At 41.7% G+C, this 25,134-nt stretch overlaps 1 protein-coding gene across 1 annotated transcript in view; it reads left to right on the top strand.

Moving 5' to 3' along the window:
* The window catches only part of PHEX (phosphate regulating endopeptidase X-linked), a 231,325-nt gene that overhangs the window by 45,525 nt on the left and 160,666 nt on the right, over positions 1 to 25,134 (top strand). Inside the window, exons 4-6 of the mRNA XM_063450262.1 lie at positions 13,277 to 13,363; positions 14,005 to 14,231; positions 15,256 to 15,324. Coding sequence (XP_063306332.1) covers positions 13,277 to 13,363; positions 14,005 to 14,231; positions 15,256 to 15,324 — 383 coding nt within the window. The remainder of the gene's footprint in view (positions 1 to 13,276; positions 13,364 to 14,004; positions 14,232 to 15,255; positions 15,325 to 25,134) is intronic.

A 25,134-nucleotide genomic window follows, 5' to 3' on the forward strand; every position in this document is an offset into this window, starting at 1 on the left:
CATACTTTCACTGAAAGACACACACACTCACTGACAGACATGCACACATATTCACTGACAGAAAAACATACACACTAACTGACAGAAACACACACACACACACACACACACACATTAACTGACGGACACGCTCAGTGACAGACACACATGCTCAGTGACAGACACACACTCACTGACAGACACACATGTAGACATTCACTGATGGACACACACACACTCAGTGACAGACATGCACACACTCACTGACAGACATGCACACATATTCACTGACAGAAACACATACACACTAACTGACAGAAACACACACACACACACACACACACACATTGACTGACGGACACACTCAGTGACAGACACACACGCTCAGTGACAGACACACACTCACTGACAGACACACACGTAGACATTCACTGATGGACACACACACACTCAGTGACAGACACACACACATACACTCTCATTGACAAACACACACACAAACACATACACACACACTCAGTAACAGACACACACATACACTCTCACTGACTAACATACGCACTCAGGGACAGATACATACACTGACAGACTCACACACTCTTTGACAGACACACATACACACTCACTGACAGACACACATACAGACAGGGCCGGTGCAAGGAATTTTGTCAACACAGGTGAAGGAGTATTTTGCCGCTCCTCCTCCCCCATACATTTATCTTGCAGTTTATACAATGTATTAGAGGTGTTACAAAACACTAGATTGTAAAGATATTTAGATAAAAAAAAGTGTGCATGTATTTATCTACGAGAAAAAGACATTTGACAGCCACTAGAGATGTCCTTAGAAGCAAATGTAAACTCTGCCTTTTCTTATGAAATGCAATATTTACATCTGTCAGACTGCAGGGACAAGCTCTTTTCACCCAAATCACTCCATTACGTTATAGTTGTTATATATTTAGCATGTGTTTTTTTGTTCGTTTTTTTTTTTTTAGAAAAATAAGAACAAATTTGTGGTTTTGTAAAGTACCGTATTTTTCGCTCCATAAGACGCACCTCGCCATAAGACGCACAAAGTTTTTAAAGGAAGAAACCCAGAAAAAAAATATTCTGAACAAACTGTCCCATAGTGTTTCTTACTATGGGGCAGTTTGTTCAGAATATTTTTTCTCCCCTGTCCCATAGTGTCCCCCCCTCCCATAGTCTTCTCCTCTCTCCCATAGTCTTCTCCCCCCCTCCCATAGTCTTCATCCCCCCTCCCCATAGTCTTCATCCACCCCCTCCCCATAGTCTTCATCCACCCCCTCCCCATAGTCTTCACCCCCCTCTTCATCCCCCCTCCCCATAGTCTTCATCCCCCTCCCCATAGTCTTCATCCCCCCTCCCCATAGTCTTCATCCCCCTCCCCATAGTCTTCATCCCCCCTCCCCATATAGTCTTCATCTCCCCTCCCCATATAGTCTTCACCCCCCTCCCCATATAGTCTTCATCCCCCCCCTCCCCATAGTCTTCATCCCCCCTCCCCATAGTCTTCATCCCCCCTCCCCATAGTCTTCATCCCCCCTCCCCATAGTCTTTATCCCCCCCTCCCCATAGTCTTTATCCCCCCCTCCCCATAGTCTTCATCCCCCCCTCCCCATAGTCTTCATCCCCCCCCTCCCCATAGTCTTCATCCCCCATCCCCATAGTCTTCATCCACCCCCTCCCCATAGTCTTCATCCACCCCCTCCCTATAGACTTCATCTCCCCCCCTCCCCATAGACTTCATCTCCCCCCTCCCCATAGACTTAATCTCCCCCCTCCCCATAGACTTCATCTCCCCCCCCTCCCCATAGACTTCATCCCCCTCCCCATATTCTTCTCTTCTATCCCATATTCTCCTCTCCCATACTGCCCCCCTCCCCTTGTCCCATAATTACTTACCTGTCTTGTAGCGTTGGCCGGCAGCACAGGGCGCACCGCGGTACTGGAACTTGAATTTCAGGTTCCGGTTTCCGGCGGGACTGAAAGGAAGTGCGCACTCAGCTTGTGCACACTTCCTTTCAGTCCCGCCGGAAACCGGAACCTGAAATTCAAGTTCCAGTACCGCGGTGCGCCCTGTGCTGCCGGCCAACGCTACAAGACAGGTAAGTAAAGCTTCATATTCACTCCATAAGACGCACAGACATTTCCCCTCACTTTTGAGGGGAAAAAAAGTGCGTCTTATGGAGCGAAAAATACGGTATATTTTATTAACATTTATTCAACAAAACAAAAATTATAAAACAGAACAAAAATAAATAATGAATTCAAGTGCATGTAAACTGCAGTAACTATTACTCAAACTGCATGACGTAGTGCAACTAGTATCAAGGTGCTTTAAAATTAACATAATTACTATAAATAACTTTTATACAATGAATAAAACTGTACGCTTTAGGTTTCTGCAAGTGCAAATTCACCTAAAGTGCAAAGTGCTTTAACAGATATTGCACACAAACAAAGTGAGAATGGTAGCCTACAAAAACTTAACCCTTCTTGCTTTCGCATTTACAAAATCATGAAGCAGAGTTTTAAAGTCAATCTCTTTTGCAATCGGATTTTCAATGGAAATCATTGCAAGTCCCACCAATCTCTCTTGAGACATAGAGGACCGAAGATAATTTTTTATTAACTTCAGCTTTGAAAAGCTTCGCTCCCCACAGGCAACAGATATTGGCAATGTCAACAATATGCGAAGTGCAATAGACACATTGGGAGCAAAGCCATTTTTAAGTGCATAGGCTAGAATCTGACTGGGTGTCATTGTAGGCCTCAAGATAGGGGCCAATATTGTAAGTTCCTCACAAAGTTGTGCTCCATCCAGATCAGCATCTCCTGATTTATCATCAGTCAAAATATTCTGCAAGTCTGTACAGTACTCCATAACTGCTTCCCTTGGTACATCCATAAGTTTTTGTGTAGTATAAAGAAACTGGAAGTGCTTACTGTGGTGCTTAATTTGCTCAAATCTCTCATCAAGAGAATTAATACATGCATCCAAAATGCTGTAAAAGCACTAAATTTTTTAAAAAAATTGCAGGATCACAAATTGGATCATCCGGTGCTTCATAACAAAACATCCTCTTTTTCTTAATTTGTTGCACAATAGGAGGAAACACAGGGTCTATTTCCATTTCTAATGATAGGTCTTTTGCCTCTACCAGTAAATCTTCAAACCCTTTATCAGAACGATAATTCTTCAAAAAAGTGGTTGTGTATTGCAGAATATCTATAACATCTGGAAGATACATACTTCTACTTTGGAGAAGTTTGCTAACAAAGTTTATTCTATTTAAGATGTTGTACCACAACACAATAAGACAAACAAATTTAAAGTTATTCAGTTATTTTGAAAGCGATTCAGCATCAGACCGTGCCATTGCCGTGTGAGAGTTCTCTCTTGAAATTTCAGAGAGCGCATCAAAAATGTCTCCAACCTGGAACCTAAATGGGCGAATAGCATCTATTCTTGAAGACCATCTGGTGTCAGACAAAGGTTTAAGCGCAGGTCTGCCAATGTGCTTCTTCAAGACATTCCATCAAACTGTGGATCCTGACAAAAACACATAGATTTTCTGTACAATAGAAAAGAAGGTTGCAGCATCCCTGCATGACATGGCTGCATCATTCACAACTAGATTTAATGTATGAGCGCTGCAGGGAATATAAAAGGCACGCAAGTTTAAATCCAGGATTCTTTTCTGAACACCTTGGTGTTTGCCCTTCATATTGGATCCATTATCGTATCCTTGTCCTCTCATATCACCAACTGGGATCTTACATTTTTCAAGTTAAACCTTCCCCAGTTGAACTTTGGATTTGGATAAAACCTAGAATTTTTTCTTCTATACAGATCTCTGGTTCAGCAGTTGGAAACTTGCCTTCCTTGATGGACACAAATCGAACAAGTATAGTAATTTGTTCAATTAATGTAATGTCTGGTTTTCAATAAAGTATTATAGAATAATACTTTGCATTTTTCAACAACTGCAGAATGTGTTTTGTGATTTCTTTCGCTATAAGGCTGAGGAGTTCGTTTTGAATGTCTTTCCCCAAATAATGTTGGAAAATCTCCTTATTTTTTCTTTTCAAATGTTCCTGCATAACGGTGTCGAATGTGGCCAGCATTTCCACAAGTTGCAGATAATTCCCATTATTGTCACTGTATAATGTATCTCTGCTACCTCGGAAAGCCAAACACTGGCGACCAAGATATTTTACTATGCCTATAAGGCGCTTAACCCCTTAACGCCGTTACGGCGTGCTATGCGGTCACGGGTTAAGTGGGCTTTAACGCCGTTATGACGGCATAGCACGCCGTAACGGCTTGCAGCCCCAGGAGGTAAGTTATACTTACCTCCGCCGCGATCCGCTTCGGGAGGACTGCCTCACAGCCCAGGCAGCCCTCCCACGGCAAATGAGGCCCCCGGGGGCCATGTGATCGCTCTCAAAGAGCGATCACATGGCCCTCTATAGCTGGCTGTGGATATGCCAGCAGGGGGACTGTTTGAAATATCAGACAGTCCCCCTGCTGGTGGGAAGAATTAAAAAAAATAATTAGACATGTGTAAAAATAAAATAAATGCATTTTTATATATATATAATATGTATATATATTATATATATAATATATATACATATTATATATATGTAACGTCATACAAAGTGTATTTTAATATTAATATAAGTATATATATTAATATTAAAATACACTTAGAATGACATTACATATATATAATATGTATATATATTATATATATAATAGATGTACATATATATATTATATATAAATACGTATAATTAAAATAATAAATAAATTAAATAATAAAATAAATAAATAAAATATTGAAACAAAATTTAATATAAATTATATATGCATATGTAATTTCATTCTAACTGTATTTTGTTATTAATATATATATATCGGTAACAAAATACACTTAGAATGACATTCTATATATATCTATCTATATATAAAATGCAAATAACCGCAAATATATATATATAGATAAATACATATAATTACATAAAAGATTACATCAGTATACACGTAGAATTTAAATACCTATAAATGCATATATATTAAAATTCTACATGTATATTTAAATAATCTTTTAACGTAATTATGTGATTTGATTAATTAAAATTTGATTGACATGCATGACAACACAGGGAGAAAGTGCAGAGAAATTAATTTGCAAGCACTATATTTGACCCTGTAACTCTCCAAGACACCATAAAACCTGTACATAGGGGGTACTGTTTTACCCGGGAGACTTCGCTGAACTCAAATATTCGTGTTTCAAACTGGTAAATTGTATTACAACGATGATATTTTAAGTAAAAGTGACGTTTTTTGCATTTTTTACAAGCGAACTGCACTTTTATGGTCTATATTATTGTTGTAATATGTTTTACTGTTTTAAAACACTAATATTTGTGTTTAGTGAAGTCTCCCGAGAATAACAGTACCCCCCATGTACAGGTTTTATGGTGTTTTGGAACGTTAGAGAGTCACATATAAGGCTTGCATTTCATTTTTTTCACATTGAAATTTGCCAGATTGGTTATGTTGCCTTTGAGAGTGTATGGTAGCCCAGGAATGAGAATTACCCCCATGATGGCATACCATTTGCAAAAGTAGACAACCCGAGGTATTGCAAGTGGGGTATGTCCAGTCTTTCTTAGTAGCCACTTAGTCACAAACCCTGGCCAAATATTCGTTTTTTGCTTTTTTCACACAAAAACAAATATGAACGCTAACTTTGGCCAGTGTTTGTGACTAAGTGGCTACTAAAAAAGACTAAACATACCCCACTTTCAATACCTTGGCTTGTCTACTTTTTCAAATGGTATGCCATTATGGGGGTAATTCTCATTCCTGGGCTACCACACCGTCTCAAAGGTAACATTACCAATCTGGCAAATTTCAATTTGAAAATGTAATGTTCTATATTTGACCCTGTAACTTTCCAAAACAACATAAAACCTGTTAATGGGGGGTACTGTTGTACTCGTGAGACATCGCTGATTACAAATGTGTGCATTTTTTTTGCAGTAAAACCTAACAGTATTATGACATTCACAGTTAAAATGTCAGACGGAAATGCAAATTTAAAAAAAAATCTTATTTTCTCACATTTTTTTTACTTTTATTCATAATAAATGATGTTCCATATATGAATAGTTAATGATAGATTAAAGCCCTGTTTCTCCTGAACAAAATGATATATAATAAGTGTGGGTGCATATAATTTGAAAGAGGGGAACTACGGGTGAACAGACACATAGCGCAAATTCCAGTTTTTGTTTACGTTTTGTTTTGATCAGAACGTGCACTATTGACTCCGTCCTGAAGGGGTTAACAACATCTTGCCAATGTTGTGTTTCAGTTGCCAACAATCTCTGGGAAGCTGCATCTATTGTTTTTCCACAACCAAATCTTCTCGAGAGTTCATTCCAGTCTCTTACAGCGACAAGATGAGAGTTAGACTTTTCGTGAATGGAAAGATTTTGAGATAAGTTTTTCCAGTCATCATAACCTCCACGTGTCAAACTTGTAGTGACTTTAGTTGCAAATAACTTACAACAAAAGCAAAATACTTTGTTCAATTTGACAGAATAAACTAGCCAGTTTCTAAAGGTTTCTTCTCCGTTTGGCAGCCGTTGCTTGTAATTTGCTTTAGTGAAACGTCTATTCACCGCATCTTTGGGGAAAATGAAATTTAGTTTTTTGCTTTGCAGGACCTTTCCTGACAAGAGCATCCCTTAGTGAGGTGGTGAGAACAGCTGGCCAATTAGCTGGATCAGACAAATCCAGTATTGCCAAAGAAGTAGATTGTTCCTCCTGCTGCAGTTCCTCTCTTTCTTCTTCTTTGTCATTTGATTCTTCTGGGACAATAGTCTTCTCAGGGTAGACAGAGTGTGATGATGTGGAAGGTTGCTCATCATCTTGTTGTTCTGGTATTTTTCCAGTATTTGCATCATCTACATTAACAGCCTCTTGGACTGTGATGGGCTGTTTGAATGATGATGATGATGAAGATTCATCAATATCGATTTGCAAGGGTTCGCTTGCAACATTGGAAACTGGTTCTGATGCAGCAGTATCTTGCTTTCTCCTTTTGTGAGAAGTCAAGTACTCCTTTAAAGCTTCAGACATCCGCTTCCCAGCTTTCTCTTTTTCTGCTCGTCTTTGTCTGAACACTGCCCCTGATGATTTATTTTCCTTAAATAGTTTTGGCATTTTGATTATACTTTTCCAGCCATGTAAAGAATAAGAATGAAGTTTAATTTCACACACACAATTAGGAATTTTAACATTATAAGGAAAAGTGAAATTTCATCCACAGCTCAACCTGCCTTCCTCGCTCTGGTCATGTTCCTTGATGCAGGTTCTTTCCTTCTCTGCAGCAGCTAGAACAGGCCAGCCTTGTCCAAACCATTCCTTCCTTTTATTGTGTTCCTCTCAGAGTATCTGCTTTGCTTCTGCACCAACTCAATAATCCCTCAAAGTTCAAACCTGCTTGTTGCAGGGCTTGACAAATTTGTTTGCGATCTAGGAGCCAGCTAAAAAAGTTGGGAGCAAGGTTTTCCAAAAAAAAACAACTATAGTCACCAGAACCACTATAGCTTAATATTCTGGTGTCTAAAGCCTGCCCATGCAGGCCTTTAAATGTAAACACTACATTTTCAGAGAAAAGGCAGTGTTTACATTGCTGCCTATTAACACCTCTAGTGACAGTCACTCAGATGGCCAGTAGAGGTGATTCCTAGTTCAGTGCTGCACAGTGTGCATCTTTACGAGTAGATTGTTGCAGTGCAACGTTTTGCAGCACATTTACAATAGACTTCCAATGCTTTCTTACGAGAAAGCATTGGGTTGGCTGAAATCATCAAGATTGATTAACTCAGCCATGGTGGCAGGGCCAACCATGGTGAGGCCAGCACAGTGTTTGAAAAAAAGTGAGTAAAATTACCTGTGCCATGAGATCGGAGGGGGGGCGGTAACCTAAACACACACACATATTTTTGTCATACACTCACAAATTATTATTATTATTATTTTTTTTAATTTAAGCACACCCAGCCTCCCTACCTTTGGGAGAGCTGGAGTGGATTCTTTCACTAGTATGCGGTGTGGCTGCTCTCTATTCTTTTTGCTCTGCTTCATTGCGTGCTGTTTAGTGATGCGGTGGCCGGAGTGACGTCATAATCCAGATGCATGCATCACTAACCAGCATGGGAAGAAACAGAGCAAGCACTGCAGGAAGATTACTGCTCCATGCTCCTTCGGTCAGCCACCAGGACAAAATTCCTAGTCTAGTCCTAGGATTTGTCGAGCCCTGCACTAAGTGATGTACTATTTCCCGACATGTTTTGTGTTGTGATTACAATGAAAAATCATTAAACATTTACAAAAAAAAAAAAAAAATACAATTACAGACATAAACATACTAAATTAATCCCTGTGCTCAAATTCTCACTTATCCTGGGCAGTATCAATGACCATAATACACATCAGCCCCAATACAGACAATAAAAAAGAAAAAAATACTTGAGCACTATCCAGGGCCGGTGCAAGGATTTTTGGGTACATAGGCGAAGATGTATTTTTCCGCCCCTCCATTCAAAAATAACATCTTCACCTATGTGCCTCTTAACCAGCCCCTCTCCCCGTCCATTATTGGTCCCCTCCCTTCCCTGTCCCTTAGTGTTCTTCTGACAGTCACACACACTCAATGACAAACACAGAGACTAACTGATCTGACACACACACACACTGATTGACACTCATTGACAGACACACTGATAGTCACACACAGACTCAATGACAAAGATACTCTCACTGATTTGACAGACACTCACAAACACACACTGACAGACACACACATACACTGACACACTCACATGCAACACTCATACAATCACTCACAGACACACATACACTCACTCACGCACACACTCACAGTCACTCACAGACACATACACTCACTCACCCACACACTCAAAGACACACATACACTCACTCATGCACACACACAGTCACTCGCAGACACACATACACTCACGCACACACTCACAGACACACATACACTCACTCACGCACGCACACACTCACTCACGCACACACTCACAGACACACATACACTCACACACAGTCACTCACAGTAACACATACACTCACTCACGCACACACACAGAGAAACATACTCACAGACACTCACTCACACACAGACACTCACACACAGACACTCACACAGACACTCACACACAGACACACACTCACAGACACTCACTCACACAGAGACACATACACACTCAGACACACAGACACTCACTCACACACTCACTCACACAGAGACACATGCACACTCACAGACACACAGACACTCACTCACTCACACACACACAGTCACTCACAGACACACAGTCACTCACAGTAACACATACACTCACACACACACACAGACACATACTCACATACACTCACTCATGCACACACACACACACACACACACACACACACAGACACATACTCACACACACTGACGCACACACAGCCACTCACACACAGACACACACTCACAGACACTCACTCACACAGAGACACACACTCACAGACACACAGACACTCACTCACTCACACACACAGACACACACTCACTCACTCACTCACAGACACACACTCACAGACACACAGACACTCACTCACTCACACACACTCACACACACACACACACAGACACATAATCACTCACAGACACATACACACAGACACTCACTCACACAGACACTCACACAGACACTCACACACACAGACACTTACACACACAGACACTCTAACACAGACACTCACACACACAGACACTCTCACACACAGACACTCTCACACACAGACACATCACATACATTCACAAATTATTTTAATACATAAATAATATCCACCTAGCCTCCCTACCTGGAGAGCTGGTGTGGATCATTCCCTGGGGTCCAGTGGGGCTGCTGGGCGGCGTGCGGCAGGGCTGCGATCAGGCGCTGTGAGGGAGCTCTAACCTCTCTGCTCTGCTCCCTCGCGCGCTGTCTGCTGATGCCGCGGGAGCCGGAATATGACGTCATATTCCGGCTCCCGCGGCATCACTAGACAGCGGGCGAGGGAGCAGAGCAGAGAGGTTAGAGCTCCCTCGCAGCGCCTGATCGCAGCCCTGCCGCACTGGGGGCGGAGATGGTGGCCGGCAGGAGGGAGAGCTTCCCTCCTGCTGGTCACTGAAATCTTGCGCCCCCGGAGCCGGTGCGCCCTAAGGCGGCCGCCTGTGCCGCCTTATGGACGCGCTGGCCCTGGCACTATCCTAAATCACTATGTACATTTAATATAATTTTAACAGGCAGATGAGCTAAAATACTCACACAAAAAAAACTCCAGTTATTTTAATGTACATAGGGGTTTTGGAATTATACGCAAGTAGCTTTTTTTTTATTGTAAATTACACACACATTTACTGCAATTTTCCCAGGTGAATTAATAGCTTAGCTATGTGTAAAGTACATAAACATTAAACCTAAAACAACCTACCCACCCTGAGAATGCAGGATTGGGGGATAAGTGATTACGTTGAAAGACTGACACAGGTTGGGGACAGAGTAACTAGCGGGACAGGGTATTAGTGGCAGAGGCTAAGAGAGGCATGGGATTACTGCAGCACTGTCGTCATCCCCCCTGGACCACCCGCCCCCAAGAAATTAGTATTTCATAAAGATAGAATCTTTATAAAATATTCTCACTGTGTTGGAATTCCACTGAAATTCCAACTCAGTCAAGAGATTAACAGAGACAAATAATTGACTACTTTGTCTATGTATTTCTCCTCCTCCTGACTTCCTTAGACTCAGGGTGGAGTCTAATCGTTTATCCTAAAAGCAGTCACCAGTAACAGCGGCAGGGAATTGGCATAAACTTCAACGCAGTACTCTTGCGCAGGGACATCGGAGCAGACTGAACAAGATTGCTGCACATATGAGAGACAGGTTAATATAAGTAAATCTCACTCTTACCTGGGTCTTTGCAAATTCGGCAAAGTCCCCAGACGGTGACAGTGCTGCTTTAAAGGTACACTGTAACTGCAATGTTTACATTGCATCACTAAGTCTGCCCTCAGTGGCTGTCTACCAAAGGGAATGCTTCTGGAATTGAAACAGACTTTTGGTCCATTATCTGATGCTGGGCGTCCTCAAGCTCTGCATGAGGACCTCCAGCGTCAGATTTTTCCCCATAGGAAAGCATTGATTCAATAATTTCCTGTGGGGAGGTCTAATGTGCACTCGGCATTTGCTGTGCGCATGCGTATTAGACCCCGCTAGGCGCTGCGCTGAGATAAGGCAAGTAAATAAAGGGTTTCTAACCCTTTATTTACAGGTGTGGGGGGGAGGGGTAGGCAGAGGGTCAGTAGTGCTCGGAACACAGCTTTGTATTCCTGGTACTACAGTATCCCTTTAAGGAGATACAGCGAAACAAGACTAAACAATTAGGGAACCAAGTGAAATGGGGCTTGTAGGATACAGTGACAAAGGAGTGAGAAATGGGATGCCGAAGAACAAATGATGATAGTGGATTTGGGGACAAAATGACAAGGATTAGGAGCCTGTAACCCCCTGTCACTCCCTGACAGGGGGTTACAGTGTACAATAAAAAAATTAAATATAACATTTTTTCAAACTTACCCCCTTCAAGTGCTGGCAGCCAGGTCTAAAGTGAGGGGGATCTGAGGAGACTGCAGGCACTCCAACACTATGGGGAGCAGTCTTGCAGAATAGGCAGTTCTTCCAAGGTAAGTCTGCTGCCTGCAGGACTTGGACAATATGGAGTCAGGGGAAGGGGGAGGGGGCGGGCGGCGGAAGTCAGGCCACCTACTCACCATATTAAACTGAAGTCCGCCTGGGCCTATCTGCTTCCCTCCCCTTCCCTTACCTTCCTGTTCCAGTTTTCTCCGGGCTGGCCTGGCTCCAAACGCGGGCAGACTCCACTGTTCATGGGCGCCGCCATATTGGAGCCAGCAGAGGGAGCCTGACACTGCATGCATCCGACGGTACATACAGAGTCACTTACAGACACACATAGACACTCACTAGCAGACACACAGACATTGCTATTGGGAGTGGTAGAGTGGATTCTCTCTTTCCCTGGGGTGCAGTAGGGATCCTTTCACTGCTGGCTGGGCTGGGTCGGTCAATGTAGGCGGCGAGGGAGCTCTGATCTTCCTGCTGTGTTCCCTGCCTGAATGACGTCATATTCTGGCACCAGCATTACTGCGGGGCGAGCGAGATTGCAGAGCCAGAAGAGTTCAGGGGGCAATAATCGATCAGCGCCTGTCTATACTATGAGCAGCTGTCTGCCTCCGAGGGAGCCCTAAGGTGGCCAGCCAGCCAGCTCTTGGGCCCCCAAGACAAGAGGCTGACAAGGCATCTGCCGTGGCGTTTGGAGGCTGCGTGTTTTGCCGCTCCCCTGAGAATTCTGACCAAGGAAAATGCCTTGTCAGCCTTGCGCTAAATACAGAGCTGGTGTGGAGTGTTCCTTTACTTTTATCAATGGATGAATTCACTAAACAATTATTCACTCTACAAGGACTTAAATACAATTGGCAAGGTAACTGTAAATTTTACAAATACAGAAAGATAAGTCCTGCACTCACTCCCATCACTCCTGGGCGGCAGCAACGACTACAGTACACATCAGCCCCAATATATATAGGAAAAAACAAAGAAAACAAGTTACCTGTGCTCTCTCCTTAATCCATATGCATATTTAAACAAATGGAGGTAATTTAGTTTCTCCAATGGCCATTGGAGGGAATGCCCGCCTGCCAAAGTCAAGGCAGACCCCCCTAAGCGAGTCCTACACTGACCCTTCACCTTGCTTCCTTGAGCTTCTGGCAAAGATATCTCTAATGAGACAGAGAGGGGTATCCAGCGCTGGATTCAGGTAAGTCACTGAAGGGGTTTTAACCTGGGATCAGGGGTGGGAGGGAGAGGGGCACTGCAGGAACCTGCTGTACCAGGAAAACGGAGTCCCTTTAAGGATATGCAAGTTGTTTGTTAGATCACTAGAATATTTATTGAAAAATATATTTTAGCTGTTTCATGTCTCTAACAATTATTATTTGGACATACAAATAGTATTTCTCTTTATTTGTTCCCATGCGTAATAGGGGCTTGGCACCCATCAAAAACAGTCTTTTTTCCCTGTATAATCTCCAATATGTTATTGCTTATTTTGCAGCACTTCTAGAAAAGCCTATCAGTAAGAGAAGAGATATAGAAGCAGTACAGAAAGCAAAGATATTTTATATGTCCTGCATGAATGAAAGTAAGTGTCCACAACGACTAATATTTATTATATTTTTTATTATTTAGCAATGTAGAAACACATGTATTCTCTTATCCATCATTATGTCATTACTGAAGATATTTATGCGATAATATTATAAGTGCTTGTCTTGTTTAAAAAAAAAAAAAAGAAGGCCTGGATAAGTTTAATGTATATAATTGATTCATTTTAATGGGAGAGAGTGGAGGAGACAAGAACAGTGTTCTAAAAGTGTCGGATACACATAAAGTCATACAGATACACAGACATGCAGATATATATTCTCCCTCCCACGTGGCTCCATGTTATGTCTCAGGGTCCTCATTAACCGTTTGTTTCTGTAACAATTGTTTAATTTATTGTTACATTTCCCTCTTGCTAATATTGTAAAGCGCTGCGGAATAAGTTTGTGTTCTATAAATACTTCTAATAATAATGTTACGAATTTTGTAATGTGTACCTTACTTCCCAAATGAAGAATCATAAAATGTGAGCTGCATTACTGAATCAAAAATTACATTTTGTTTCAAAAACTTGATAAAGTAGTAAAGTGATTTAAACAATCATAAGGAATTAGTGCTATGTTTCTCCACACCGATACTGAGCGTAATTATTATTATTTTTTTTTTTACATGTTACAGCTGAAATAGAAGAAGCTGATATGAAGCCACTTCTGAAAATATTGACACAGTCATCAATGCGTTGGCCAGTATTGGAGTCCAATATTGGAAGTGATGGAAAGTGGTCAGAGAGGAAGTTCAATTTTCTTAAAACTCTTGCAGATCTCCGAAAACAGTACAGTGTTTCAGTATTCTTCCGTGCCTATGTTGGAACAGACGATAAACTATCTAATAATTTCATTTTAAAGGTAATAACCGTCTAATTATTTCCAATGCATATATATCTTGTAACTAAGCTTTTAACAAAACTAGTTTTTGTTTTTTACTCGTGGCAAAGTTATTCCCAGATGCTATTAAAGGTACAGTTTAGCCATCACAAAGCACCATAATAACTTTATGTAAATTAAGTTGTTAGGGTGCCAGGAGGCCCCATGGCACATTCTAACCTTCAATGGTTAAAACGTTTTTAACGGGTGTAACCCTAAAGTTGCCTCTGGCTTCTGAAATTTCACATTCAGGAAGCAGGAAGTATCGCTTAGCAGGGGTGCCGCTGATTGGCTGAGAATGCTCTTAGCCAATTAGTGACTACCTATTCACACTACTGGCTTGGAAAAAGTATGTTTCTTTTCAATTTATATTATTGTTATTTAGCATTCCTAAGGCTTTAGGGTTCCTTTAATTGATAGGATATAAGCCTAAAATGAACTTCATATATATTTTAGGCATTTGGAAGATAGATATAAGCTTAGTTAGTCACATGTTATCTTTTAGATCACTTAATCTGAGTGACCCCAGATTGACCCAATCTAGGACTTTAGCTCTTCTCTACTTCTGGGGAAAAAAAAAAAAAGCATTTTGAGGTGCCAGAACCTTCTTCCTATATTGCCCAACAGTGGGCAATTAAAGTCCCTGCCAGATCTTCAAACACCATTTTTGTGACACCATTTTACATTTCATTTTCTCTTCCCTTTGATGAAGCACTGTTTAGCCCTAGGGTGTGATATGGATTTATCAAAGAATGCTGTATCTTAACTCTTGAGGCACTGAAATTAAACACTGTAAATGGGAACTACCATTTTTAATGCTGACATTTGTAAATTTGCAATTCTTTTCCATTAGTTTCATGCTGTATTCTGTGCACAGCAAAAAGCAAAGCCGAACTGACAACACTCAGATCTATAAAACTGTATGATTTCCATTTAACTCTATGAGATTGGCACAGTAAGCGCTGCTTTTTCTGTAACCTAACAAAATATGTGTATTTTTTCACAGCTGGACCAAGCATCCCTGTCTTTATTATCTCACGAGGACTATCTTGATAATAGTACTACTACCGTAGCAGTGAGTATTGTTATTTTTCTTTGCATTTTATATTCTTCTTATTAAAAGAACTGTTAAATTACCAAAATAATGTATTGAGCAAATTTACTTTCCAGTTCTTCTCCTAATTTACACAATGTCATCTTGCTGCTAGTAGTCTTGGCCCAGGGCAGGGGGTACTTTGGATAGACATTTAGTGGGGAGATGGGTGCTGTGCTTGTTCCCTTCCTATAGTGGGGCGTGGGTCACATTCTGCATTTTTAACATGTTCAGATGTAAGACACTGTCCTTTAGATATAGCCATATTCTCACACTCTGGAGACCCAACATCATTTTGTATTTTCCATTGCTCACATTTTCTCATATGCTACCACTAGACAAAAGCTATTGATTCCCAGACTCCCTTTGTCTGGAGAAGAGCCTGTTGAAGAGAGTCATGCACTTAATCAACAAGCTCATCATGAAGAATAATTACTTTCTTCCCATTATTCAGAAAGGTAGGAAGAGATCTTATCATTATGTCCCTCACTTATAAGTGTTCCATGGCCTTGAGATACTAGAAAGTTTGTATACCAAAGGGAAAGTTTGTCGTAGAAAGTCTCTAGTATCTTGGACAATAGTACAAGGGACACCGCATTCCGTTGATCCCCAAGGTGCGAACGGACCTGAGGTTGGCCTAACTGAATTCTGTAGTTTAGAATGTAGACAATGCTCAAGATTTTTTTGGAGCAAAGTACAAGCAACGTTTTGACCCTCAGAGGGTCTTTTTTTAAATTTATTTTTTTATATATTCTTTATTTTGATTACATTCAATATTCCCAACGGGGGGAAAACAACATGCGGTATATAAAAAAAAAAAACCTGCGCTATTGTGAAATGGTGTGCACAAGAAGAATAGGTAGTACATAAAAATATTTCATTGGTCACAGCACCTGCACAGTTTTCAGTATATAATCCAAGTGTATACATTTTGTTGCCAATATTTGTACATTTTAAATATCTTGTATAACTAGGTAGCCTACCCCATTCTTCACCTGAGATTGTGCGTCAATATATGTAAACTTTTAACCCTGAATTATATGTAGAGAGCCAACACCAGGGCGGGGCTTGCATGGTCCTGTGACACCGCCAAAGGAGATAATGCACTCTCAAGGGAATGAGGTGCTGCATCTGGTGCCCCATGTGGATTCACTGTGTCTTAAGGCCTCAGCTTATTTCTTAGGGCTGTGTTGGCATGCCTACCTAGTGTTGCCTGTACAAGATAGCAGAGGGAAGGTCAGTAACTGGGGGAGGAGTAATCCCCAGAATAGCAGAAAGTGAGTGAGGGTTGAAGAGACAAGGGGGGGGGGGGAGGGAAGGGTGAGAGGCAGCGGCTGGGTGCCTTGCTAAGCAAGAAGGGGAAAGGGGGGCACCCCCGTGTAGGCCACTCGGCCTTCACTTTAATCACTTAAATCATTTTGCAACCATGGCTCTCACACCTTTTCAAACTTATTTAGTGATTCTCGTGTGATGGCAGTCAACTTGTTCATGAGGCAGGTTTGTTTTTGTATAACTAAGGACAAGGGGTGGTCCTATTGTTTGAGCCAGTTCTGAGCTATGGATAGTCTGGCTGCTAATATGAGTTTGTGCAATAGTCACTGTTCCGGTTTCGTCCAGTCATCTCTAGGCCTAGAGAGTAGGAAGACCCAAGGGTCTATCTCAATGTTGCGTTGGATAATTTGTGCTAGGAGGCCTCCCACTTTTTGCCACTAGGACTTTGCTATCAGGCATTCCCACCACATGTGGATATATGACCCTTTGGTCCCGCACTGCCTCAAGCATAGGTCATTTGGTGTTTTGCCAATGCAGTATACCTGTAATGGTGTCTTATAATACCGAAACATTGTTTTATTTGTTTGTTCCTGGAGTGATGTGCAAATTGAGACAGCTGCATTGGCCTCCCAGATATCCTGCCAGTCCGTGCCCTCCAAAGTTTCCCCCAAGTCGGTCTCCCACTGCTCTACATATATCAGTTTGCCCTAGCCAGTAGTGTTGGATGCTATGTGTGCATACAGTGATGAGATCAGCCCCTGAGGGGTCAACTTCTTAAGAACATGTGCTCAAATCTTGTCATCTGTTGTGTCATGATTTCTCGTATCTGTGTTTGGTCTACAAAATCCTTGAGTTGCAAATACCGGAAGAAATCTCCTGGCTTAAGAGTTGTTCTTTTCGAGAGCTCATGCTCATGTGGCAGAGTCTTTGAAGCCCCGCGTATTCCAGGTTTTTAAAGTCACTGTCCCTCATCCCTGGGGGGAAAGCCCTATTTCTGAGTAAGGGTAGCATTGGAGAGGGGAGTGTTGCTAAGCGGTACTTTTAAGCATATTTGTCCCATATTCTTATGGAATTCAGGACCGCCGGACACTCTGTACGCAGGATCGCTCTATGTTCTTTGGGCAGCCAAATATAGTACTGTGGCAGATCTGACCCAGTAAATAGGGATTCTAGGTCTACCCATTTTCCCTCATCTGGGGTTGTGTGCCACAGTGCTACCTGTGAAAATTGGGCGGCTATGTAGTAGTAAAAGAGGTTAGGTAATGCCAGACCTCTGGTGGCCTTTGATCGGTAAAGGATGTTACGTGATATGCTGTGTCGTTTGTTGCACCATATAAACTCCCTGATCGCCTTTTGCAGTGGGGCGAGATCGCATTTTGTGATGGGGATCGGTGGGGCCTGAAACAAGAAAAGGATACGTGGGAGCACGTTTATTTTAACTGAGTGTATTCCGCCGATCCACGAGTTCGGTTTGTTTACCCACTTATCTAGGTCCTGAATTAATGATTTGAACATAGGTACATAATTTTGTGCGTATGATTGAGTCAGGTCAGCTGTCAGGTGTACCCCTAAGTATTTAATCATTTTGCGATTAATTTGGATGTGATGTGTTGTGGTGATACTGGTTGTATCTGTGTCTGACATGTTGAGTGGGAGGGCGCTGGACTTGCCGAGCTTGACTTTGTAGCCCGATAGCTTACCATATTCTGCTAGGGTCTGTATCATTGTTGGCATAGAGACTTCGGGTCGCGTCAAGGTGAGCTCAGAGGGTCTTTTAAAGTTACATCATGGAGTTTGGCTTACCTCAGGCCTTGGGGACCAAGAGAGTGTGGTGTGCCTTGAACTATTGGAGCTTGAAAAATACCCTTTAAAGGTCAAAATGTTGCTTGTACTTTGCTCCAATAAATCTGCATTTTTTTTTTACATCTTGAGTGCCTTGACCATTGTCTAGTGGTAGCATCAGTTATTCAGTGAATCTCGAATGCTATTAAGTACTTAATCTACTTTGACTGGAAGAAGCCCTGCCTCCCTCTCTCAGGGAGGCAGGGCTTCTTCCAGTCAAAAAATGAAAAAAATGTTTTGGTTTTACACTTGTGAATAAATTGATATTTTTTATTGATTAAGATTTAGTAGTTTAGTAGTGTTGTAGTGTAGATATTTTATTATTTATTTTGATTTGCTGTCATTTCCCCCTAGCCCAATCATCTGTGTATAGTATTATTGACTAGGGTCCGTCTTAGTGGTGAACTTTGAGAACTACTGAGTTGATGGTGCTCCGTCCTGCAGGATGTTCTTAGTGTTTGACCACTCTCAGTAAATGTGCAATCTCTTTTCATCACTTGTGAAAAAAATGTTTTGGTTTTACATTGAGCGATGTACTACTGTATCACTCAGCATTGCTTCTAATGTTTTCAATTATTGATTTAACAGAATATTCCTTCAAAAGCAGAAAGCAGGGTCACATTATCTCTTTTAAATAAGTGCATTGTCACCCTTTCCTGGGTTGTTTAGAGCAAGCAATGTGATTTTATTTCCTAGTACCTTGCAGCAATTCCTCATGCTTTTGTTTATTATCTATCTTTCTGGGCTCATAGTTCACAGATCTCTAGCCAGATTTATTTTAGTTGAATTTAAATAGAACAAAATAAAATTAGCAGGGGAACTGTATCATTTTATAAAGCAATACGCTCAGCAGCCATAAAACCACCTGCCTAATATCGCGTAGGATCCCCTCGTGCTGCCAAAACAACTCTGATGTTTCAAGACATGGACTCCACAAGACCTCTGAATGTGTCCTGTGGTATCAGACAGGCACCAAGACATTAGCAGCAGATCCTTTAGGTCCAGCAAGTTGTGAGATGGGGTCTCCATGGATCGAATTTGTTGTTCCAGCATATCCCACAGATGCACAATCAGATTAATGATATAGTGAGAGTCACTTTTGACACTCATGTAACGGACCGTTTTTCTCACCAGAGGTTAAAAACCGTTTAGGCGATAATCCCCTTCCAGATAGACAAGCAGCTACTGCAATCACCAATCTCCCGAACTGTAAACTGCACGGATTCACCAACTCCCGAACAAGAGACACACGAACACTGGAAGCAGCCGAACAGGAAAAGCCCTATGAACAGCTCACACTCATGGCAATCGGCATACAATCAAATCGTCCCCCAAGAATGAGACGACACTTCACTTTGAGGGTTAAGCAGGAACTGGCTGTACTGGCACATACAGTCTCTTTTATTCCCAATCCACAACAGCAGTACAGCCCACAGGGTTTTACAGAACAACCAATCAATCCGTACAATACACACAGACACTCCCACACAAATTCCTCCCCTCTGCCTGTGATATGATTGCTGAAATCCAATGGGTAATCTCATTATCACTGGCAGAGGAATACAGTTTTTACACATTATTCATAACTTTGAAAGTATGCATCACATTCACATAAAACATTACATTTTCCGAATCAGCATACTCCAAATACAAACATATGTCAAAATCATCCAAATTGGTTCAAAAGATAGATCGAAGTCCTTTGGTACCAAATGAAGCATGGCTTTTCTGCCTAAAACCAGTTCCACAGAGTCTTCTATCCTGGAGATGATTGAGAAGTAATCAAATTATCTCCGAGGACAGAGGCAAAACTCCATTAAGCACATGGCTGTAAAAATACAGTAAAATACAATAAAATACACAAGGTTACATTTATTACATAAAATACAAACATTCTACCTATCCCCAGATAGCTTAGATCTGAGCACACATTATTACCGGATGGCGCTCAGATCACATACATACAGTTCAATCGCCATGGAGCCAAAGTCTTTCAGTATACGGCTGGGCTCCATGGCATAGCTATCTGGAGTAGCATGGCTTTAACAGTCTGCAAAAAAGGTACAAACCAGCCTTTCTGCAGGGAAAAAGAACAGGGGCCATAGTCTAAAGGCAAGAGGCGGGCAAGCAGGTTTCTCCAGTGCACAGTGGCGAGGTTGGTTTTGCCACAACTCACTTCATCATTGAAGATGCTTTCACAGGTGGATAGGATAATCATGGACATTCTGACCAGTCTGCAGATATGCAGTCACATATGTAGTAAAGTGAGATGCATTGCGTGTTGTTCTGACACCTTTCTATCAAGGCCAGCATTACGTTTTTTTTTAGCAATTTAAAATACAGTAGCTCTTCTGTGTGATCGGACCAGATGGGCCAGCTTCGCTCCCCATGTGCATCAATGAGTACTTGGCACCCATGACCCTAACTGGTTGTCTTCCTTTCATCATTTTTGGTAGGTACTAACCACTGCATACCAGGAATACCCCAAAAGACTTGCTGTTTAGTAGATGCCCTGACCCAGTCATCTAGCCATCACTAGTTGGCCCTTGTCAGAGTCACTCAGATCTTTTTGCTTGCCCATTTCCCCTGCTTTCAATACATGAAAATGAAGATCTGACTGTTCACTTGCTGCCCAGTATATCCCACCCCTTGACAGGTACCATTATACTGATATAATCAATGTTATTCACTTCACTTGTCATTGGTTTTAAAGGAACATTATAGTCACCAGAACAACTACAGCTTAATGTAGTTGTTCTGGTGATTATAATAATATAATCATATGCATTTTCATGTAAGCACGGCATTTTCTATAAAGTAAGATTATGCGCTGCTGACCAGTGTATAATCTTACTTTATAGAAAAAAAACACTTGTGATTAAATTGATATTTTTTTATTGATTTAAGATTTAGTAGTGTTGTAGTGTAGATATTTTATTATTTAATTTTATTGGAAACAAAACAATAATATTACTCTTTTGTCTCTGGGCTTGATTAAATAGCAGCCTGCAATATCAATGCTTAGTGCATGTATTCTTTATGTAACTGTACATGCTATATGTGGGCATTATGTCTCAAAAAAGCCATTATTTTTTCATTCTACTGCCAATTTAAAATATATATATATAAGTCTGCAAAGAGGCATTTTGTCACAGGTGTGCCAAAATACAGTAGTGTGTATGTATATATACATACATACATACATGTAAAGAAACGGCTTGCACTCACGGACTTGAGATATAAAAGTTTTTCTTTATTCAAAGCGTATCCATAAAATCATCAACAACATTTCAGCCCTCGTCCGGGGCTTTCCTCAGGATGAACTGACAATACTGAGGAAAGCCCCGGACGAGGGTTGAAACGTTGGTGTGATGATTTTATGGATACTCTTTGAATAAAGAAAAACTTTTATATCTCAAGTCCGTGAGTGCAAGCCGTTTCTTTACATGTATACTTTTTGGCTATGGCTTTGAAGCACCCGGCCCCTAAATTTGTGGTTAAGCCTGAGTGCAAGGATACAAGCATTATATATATATATATATATATATAGATATATATATCTATCTATCTATCTATCTATCTATCTATCTATATATATATATATATATCTATCTCTATCTCTATCCAAGATCCCCGGTCTTATATATGCCCCAGTGTAAACTCCAGTGTAGTGATGTCGCGATCATTACATTTTCCGAACGGGCGAACCGCCATAGACTTCAATAGGCAGGCGAATTTTGAAACCCACAGGGACTCTTTCTGGCCACAATAGTGATGGAAAAGTTGTTTCAAGGGGACTAACACCTGGACTGTGGCATGCCGGAGGGGGATCCATGGCAAAACTCCCATGGAAAATTACATAGTTGATGCAGAGTCTAGTTTTAATCCATAAAGGGCATAAATCACCTAACATTCCTAAATTGTTTGGAATAACGGGCTTTAAAACATCAGGTATGATGTTGTATCGATCAGGTAGTGTAAGGGTTACGCCCGCTTCACAGTGACAGACCAAACTTCCCGTTTAACGCACCGCAAACAACTGCAAACAGTCCATTTGCACAACCGCAAACTCCCCATTTGCACAAGGTTGGATACCAAGCTAGCCATGTCCAGTTCCTTGTCCTCACTGATGTCATTGAAGGTCTCTTCCTCCACCCAGCCAAGTACATCACCAAGGGTCCCCGAAAGGTGACAACAAGCCCCCAGTATTTTTTTTTTAAATGTACACTACTGTTACACCAGATATGAGTTGCACTGGTGCGACACTGTGCCCTGGCAGATCCTGAAACGCACACGTGTGAAGGAAACTGACTGCTATTATATTACAGTCAAAAAAGTTTTTAGTTTTTTTTTTAAATGCAAGCTATTGTGACACCCAGTGGCGTACTAAGGGGGGCGGGGGGGGGGGCGGCGGGGGCGGTCCGCCCCGGGTACCACTCACTAAGGGGGTGTCCAGGGCGCACTTTCACAGGGGCGGCTTTTCGCCACCCCTGTGTCTTATGAAAAGGGACTGGTGTGCCGCGAGTTCGTGTATCAACGCAATTTCCCATCAAGCAGCAGTAGGTCCTGTTCTCGCGATCCGCGAGAGCGTTGCCGCGGGTTGCCATAGCAACACGCGGCAACGCTCTCGCGGATCGCGAGAACAGAGGACCCTGCTGCTGCTGCTGGATGGGAAACGAGGATGCAAAGTACTGGTCCCCTCTTCACCGGACCACCAGTCGAGGAGGACAGGACGGGCAGGTAAGTGCACACACTATACACTGCATACACTATACACACACTGCACACACTATACACTGCATACACTATGCACACGCACTGCACACACTATACACACACACACTGCATACACTATACACTGCATACACTATACACACACAATGCATACACCATACACACACTGCATACACACACTACACACACTGCACACACTATACACTGCATACACTATACACACACTGCATACACTATACACTGTGCACACTACACACACTGCATACACTATACACACACACACACTGCACACACTATACACACACACACTGCATACACTATACCCATACACTATACACACACACTGCATACACTATACATTGCATACACTATACACACACACTGCATACACTATACACTGCATACACCATACATACACACACTGCACACACTATACGCTGCATACAATATACACACACTGCATACACTATACACTGTACACACTACACACACACTGCATACACTATACACACACACACTGCATACACTATACACTGCATACAATATACACACACTGCATACACTATACACTGTACACACTACACACACACTGCATACACTATACACACACACACACTGCACACACTATACACACACACTGCATACACTATACACTGCATACACTATACATTGCATACACTATACACACACACTGCATACACTATACACTGCATACACCATACATACACACACTGCATACACTATATACACACACTGCATAAACTATGCACACGCACTGCACACACTATACACACACACACTGCATACACTATACACTGCATACACTATACACACAAAATGCATACACCATACACACACTGCATACACACACTACACACACTATACACACACTGCACACACTATACACTGCATACACTATACACACACTGCATACACTATACACTGTACACACTACACACACACTGCATACACTATACACACACACACACTGCACACACTATACACACACACTGCATACACTATACACTGCATACACTATACACACACACTGCATACACTATACATTGCATACACTATAAACACACTGCATGCACTATACACTGCATACACCATACATACACACACTGCATACACTATATACACACACTGCACACACTATACACTGCATAAACTATGCACACACACTGCACACACTATACACACACACACTGCATACACTATACACTGCATACACTATACACACAAAATGCATACACCATACGCACACTGCATACACACACTACACACACTATACACACACTGCACACACTATACACTGCATACACTATACACACACTGCATACACTATACACTGTACACACTACACACACACTGCATACACTATACACACATACTGCACACACTATACACACACACTGCATACACTATACACTGCATACACTATACACACACTGCATACACTATACACTGCATACACCATACATACACACACTGCACACACTATACACTGCATACACTACACACACACACTGCACACACTATACACTGCATACACTATACACACACACTGCACACACACACACTGCATACACCATACACACACACTGCATACACACACACTGCATACACTATACACACACACTGCATACACACACACTGCATACACTATACACACACTGCATCCACTACGCAAACACACTGCATTCACTACGCAAACACACACTTATACATGTGTATCTGTATGTCTGTGTATCTGTATGTCTGTGTATCTGTATGTCTGTGGATCTGTATGCCTGTGTCTGTATGTCTGTCTGTATGTCTGTCTGTGTGTCTGTCTGTGTGTATGTTTCAGTGTTCAGTGACAAATACATAAAAAAAAATTGCAGTTGTTTTTTACATTTCAAAGTGGGGGGGGGGTCGCCAAATAAAGGATCCGCCCCGGGT

This window comes from Pelobates fuscus, chromosome 1 (genome assembly GCF_036172605.1).
Source record: "Pelobates fuscus isolate aPelFus1 chromosome 1, aPelFus1.pri, whole genome shotgun sequence".
Classification (NCBI taxonomy): domain Eukaryota; kingdom Metazoa; phylum Chordata; class Amphibia; order Anura; family Pelobatidae; genus Pelobates; species Pelobates fuscus.